The following is a 4,881-nucleotide window of genomic DNA, read 5'->3' as shown; positions in this document are numbered from 1 at the left end:
TTTTTGATTAATTAGTTGTTGTAACCGTTTTTGTCTTTTTCTCTTTGCCATTGTATAAGCTGTATATAACCTTTTGTTGTCCATGAATACAATCAAAAAAATCAGAGTAATTTTTCTCCATTATTCTCTTTCTTTTCCTCTGTTCCTAACATGGTATCAGAGCGTTTTTTTTAATCAAACAAATTTTTTTTTTCAGCTCAGTGATTGAGCTTCAAACTTTAATCTTCAATGGCTAGAGAGCAATCAGATGATTCCCAAAACCCCTTCTTCCTTCACAGTGCCGACCATCCTGGATTGGTCTTGGTATCCAACCTCCTCAATGGCAACAATTACAACACATGGGAGAGAGCAATCAGAATAGCTTCGAATGCCAAAAACAAATTGGGTTTCATAGATGGAACTTACGATCAACTGAGCAACACCGATTCCACTGCCGGAGCTTGGTCACGTTGTAATAACATGGTAACTTCTTGGTTGTTGAATGCTGTAACAAAGGAGATAGTTGATAGTTTGTTATACCATGAGAATGCACAATTTATCTAGATCGATTTGCGACTCCATTATCAGCAAAGCAATGCTCCGTGCATCTACCAACTGAAATAGAGCATGAATAATCTTGTTCAAGGATCACTCAACATCAATGCCTATTATAGGCGGATGAAAACAATCTGGGACGAGCTCAAAACTTACCAACCAGCTCCAACCCGTCATTATGGAAACATGAAGGAATGGAATGATTATCAGGAGCAGGAGTTTGTAATGATATTTTTGATGGGTTTGAATCCTTCCTACGCTGTTGTTAGGGCTCAAATCCTGATGATGGAATCTTCGCCATCCATTTTGAAGGTTTTCTCGCTGGTGGTGCAAGAAGAATGACATCGTGTGATCGGCTTCGACGCATGCGCAGAGGCGGCTACAGGGTCTGCTTCTTCCGTTGCCCTAGCTCAAGGTCGAAGACGACCCACCTGTTCACACTGTGGGCTCGGGGGCCAAACTGTGGACAGGTGTTACCGATTACATGGGTATCCACCGTGCCTTAAGCCCAAGCCCAAGATGCACTCGCCTGACTCCAACCAGGCTGTTTTTAATGAAGGATAAGCCCAAGCCCAAGCCCAAAATGTTTCAACTCAGTCTCGGCCCACTCTTGGAACTAGATCATTTAATTCATCTGGGTCTGAGTCCAGGCCTGTCTTTTCTTTTGCCAGCCAGTTCTCGGCCCACAAACAGGCTCCTCCAGGGCACAACTCTTCTTCTTCCTCGGGCACACACCCAACTGTGTGACGGCACAGAACTTTGCCTCCGCCGTTGCCTGCTTGCCGGTGCTTGATTCCGCTGCCTCGGTCGATGCTCTGAGCACGTCGCAAATTCAGAATATTATTCCCCACCTAAGCGCACGGCTCTATCAACCTCACTCTGCCATCTCGTCGGACAGCTTCTCTCCTTCCACCAATAATGCCACTTCTGGCCTTCATGCGGCAGGTATATCACACATAACCTTCTGCCTTTCGAGTTTCACACACACACTTACCTCTAAATGCTGGAATATTGACTCTGGAGCCACACATCACATATGTTACACACCCACCCTCTTCACCACCCTTAAGCATGTTGAACCCATCCCAGTTGCTTCTTCCGTTGCCCTAGCTCAAGGTCGAAGACGACCCACCTGTTCACATTGTGGGCTCGGGGGACAAACTATGGACAGGTGTTACCGATTACATGGGTATCCACCGTGCCTTAAGCCCAAGCCCAAGATGCACTCGCCTGACTCCAACCAGGCTGTTTTTAATGAAGGATAAGCCCAAGCCCAAGCCCAAAATGTTTCAACTCAGTCTCGGCCCACTCTTGGAACTAGATCATTTAATTCATCTGGGTCTGAGTCCAGGCCTGTCTTTTCTTTTGCCAGCCAGTTCTCGGCCCACAAACAGGCTCCTCCAGGGCACAACTCTTCTTCTTCCTCGGGCACACACCCAACTGTGTGACGGCACAGAACTTTGCCTTCGCCGTTGCCTACTTGCTGGCGCTTGATTCCGCTGCCTCGGTCGATGCTCTGAGCACGTTGCAAATTCAGAATATTATTCCCCACCTAAGCGCACGGCTCTATTAACCTCACTCTGCCATCTCGTCGGACAGCTTCTCTCCTTCCACCAATAATGCCACTTCTGGCCTTCACGCGGCAGGTATATCACACATAACCTTCTGCCTTTCCAGTTTCACACACACACTTACCTTTAAATGCTGGAATATTGACTCTGGAGCCACACATCACATATGTTACACACCCACCCTCTTCACCACCCTTAAGCATGTTGAACCCATCCCAGTTGCTTCTTCCGTTGCCCTAGCTCAAGGTCGAAGACGACCCACCTGTTCACACTGTGGGCTCGGGGGCCAAACTGTGGACAGGTGTTACCGATTACATGGGTATCCACCGTGCCTTAAGCCCAAGCCCAAGATGCACTCGTCTGACTCCAACCAGGCTGTTTTTAATGAAGGATAAGCCCAAGCCCAAGCCCAAAATGTTTCAACTCAGTCTCGGCCCACTCTTTGAACTAGATCATTTAATTCATCTGGGTCTGAGTCCAGGCCTGTCTTTTCTTTTGCCAGCCAGTTCTCGGCCCACAAACAGGCTCCTCCAGGGCACAACTCTTCTTCTTCCTCGGGCACACACCCAACTGTGTGACGGCATAGAACTTTGCCTCCGCCGTTGCCTGCTTGCCGGCGCTTGATTCCGCTGCCTCGTTCGATGCTCTGAGCACGTCGCAAATTCATAATATTATTCCCCACCTAAGCGCACGGTTTTATCAACCTCACTCTGCCATCTCGTCGGACAGCTTCTCTCCTTCCACCAATAATGCCACTTCTGGCCTTCACGCGGCAGGTATATCACACATAACCTTCTGCCTTTCCAGTTTCACACACACACTTACCTCTAAATGCTGGAATATTGACTCTGGAGCCACACATCACATATGTTGCACACCCACCCTCTTCACCACCCTTAAGCATGTTGAACCCATCCCAGTTACTTTACCAAATGGTAGTTCAGTGCTAGTCACTCAAATTGAAAATGTGTTCCTCATCGACACCCTAACCCTACACGATGTCTTATTTGTCCCTCATTTTTCCTTTAACCTTGTCAGTTTCGACATGTTGACCACCACCCACAACTGTACGGTTAATTTTTCTCTTCATTCTTATGTCATCCAGGACCACACTCGGGACTTGTTGATTGAGAAGGGTAGATGAATTGGCAACGTCTACTACTTAATTACTAGGTATTTTCATTTTTCCGCTGTTAATTCTGTTTCTGTTAATTCTAAAAGTAGCCTATGACACTTTAGAATAGGTCATCATTCCTATGAAAAACTTTAGTACATTAATAAAGATTTACAGATTTCAAATATTTCTCATTCCAAAATTTGTCATTTGGCTAAACAACGTAAATTATTTTTTGTTTTTCACAATAAATTATCTGATCATCCATTTGATTTAATCCACATTAACATTTGGGGTCCTTTTTCTACACTTACTATCGAGGGATACAAATACTTTCTCACCATTATTGATGATTACACTCGCACTACTTGGGTGTATCTTCTTCGTCAAAAGTCGGATGTTCTTACTATTTTTCCTGACTTTTATACTCTCATCCTTACACAATATAAAATTCTTATTAAATATGTGAGATCTGACAATGCGCATGAGTTAAGTTTTCATTCATTTTTCAAGTCAAAAAGCATTGTTTCTTATCATTCCAGTGTTGAGACTCCTCAACAAAACTCAGTTGTCGAGCGCAAACATCAACACGTTTTAAATGTGACACGAGCCTTACTATTTTAGTCCATGTCCTTATTGTCTATTGGGGCGATTGCGTCTTGACTGCTGTTTACCTGATCAACCGTACACCTTCCCCCTTGTTATCTAACAAAACTCCATTTGAACTATTAACTCATAAAAAATCATCTTATGATCATTTGCGGACCTTTGGTTGTCTATGCTATTGCTCCACTTTCAATAGTCATTGCCATAAATTTTTACCTTGTTCTACAGCTTGTGTCTTCCTTGGTTACCCTTTGGGTTACAAAGGATATAAACTTCTCGATATCGAGAGCAATCAAATCATCATCTCTCGAAATGTCATTTTTCATGAACATATCTTTCCATTTCTTTCATCCCACTCACCTAGTCCCATTCACAATGACTTTTTTCATGACCGTGTTTTACCTCTTCCTCTCCATACACCTACACACTCACCAGTTTCTCTTGATTCACCTACCCACTCACCGCATGACTCATCCCAAACCCCACCACCTCGACCTCTGCATGTCACACGACCACCTTCTTATTTGTCTGACTATCACTGCTATCATACAGATACACATGCACTTTACCCAATTTTCTCTTTCCTTACTTATACAAAGCTTACACCTTAATATCACAACTTTATTTTTGCCCTTTCCTCCCACATTGAGCCTACCACCTTCTCTGAGGCTGTCCAGTCCGATGTTTGGAGGACCGCTATGAATGTGGAGCTACGTGCTTTGGAGAACAATAATACTTGGTCTGTTGTTTCTCTTCCACCTGGGAAGAAATCTGTTGATTGTAAGTGGATTTATAAAGTTAAATATCAAGCCAATGGGACTGTAGAGAGACACAAAGCCCATCTGGTTGCTAAGGGCTACACACAATAATTTGGCATTGATTTTATTGACACTTTCTCTCCAGTTGCAAAATTGGTTACTGTAAAAATTTTGCTTTCATTGGCTGCTATTCATGGTTGGAGTCTGACTCAGTTAGACGTCACCAATGCTTTCCTTCATGGTGACCTTCACGAAGAAGTTTATATGAATATTCCTCCAGGCTATTCTCCTCGAGAGA

General features: G+C 44.1%; 1 protein-coding gene across 1 annotated transcript; it reads left to right on the top strand.

The window, feature by feature from the left end:
* The first annotated feature begins 228 nt into the window (after window positions 1-228).
* LOC148240118 (uncharacterized) lies at window positions 229-876 on the top strand. The gene is made up of 2 exons (XM_088212078.1): window positions 229-508; window positions 626-876. Exons 1-2 carry the CDS (start codon window positions 229-231, stop codon window positions 874-876), a joined length of 531 nt encoding a protein of 176 aa, XP_088068204.1.
* Window positions 877-4,881: the final 4,005 nt, after the last annotated feature.

Source organism: Carica papaya, chromosome 9 (assembly GCF_054855325.1).
Source record: "Carica papaya isolate Zhongbai chromosome 9, ASM5485532v1, whole genome shotgun sequence".
NCBI lineage: Eukaryota > Viridiplantae > Streptophyta > Magnoliopsida > Brassicales > Caricaceae > Carica > Carica papaya.
The sequence above is the reverse complement of the archived record's forward strand: the minus strand, read 5'-3'. Positions and strand labels throughout refer to the sequence as shown.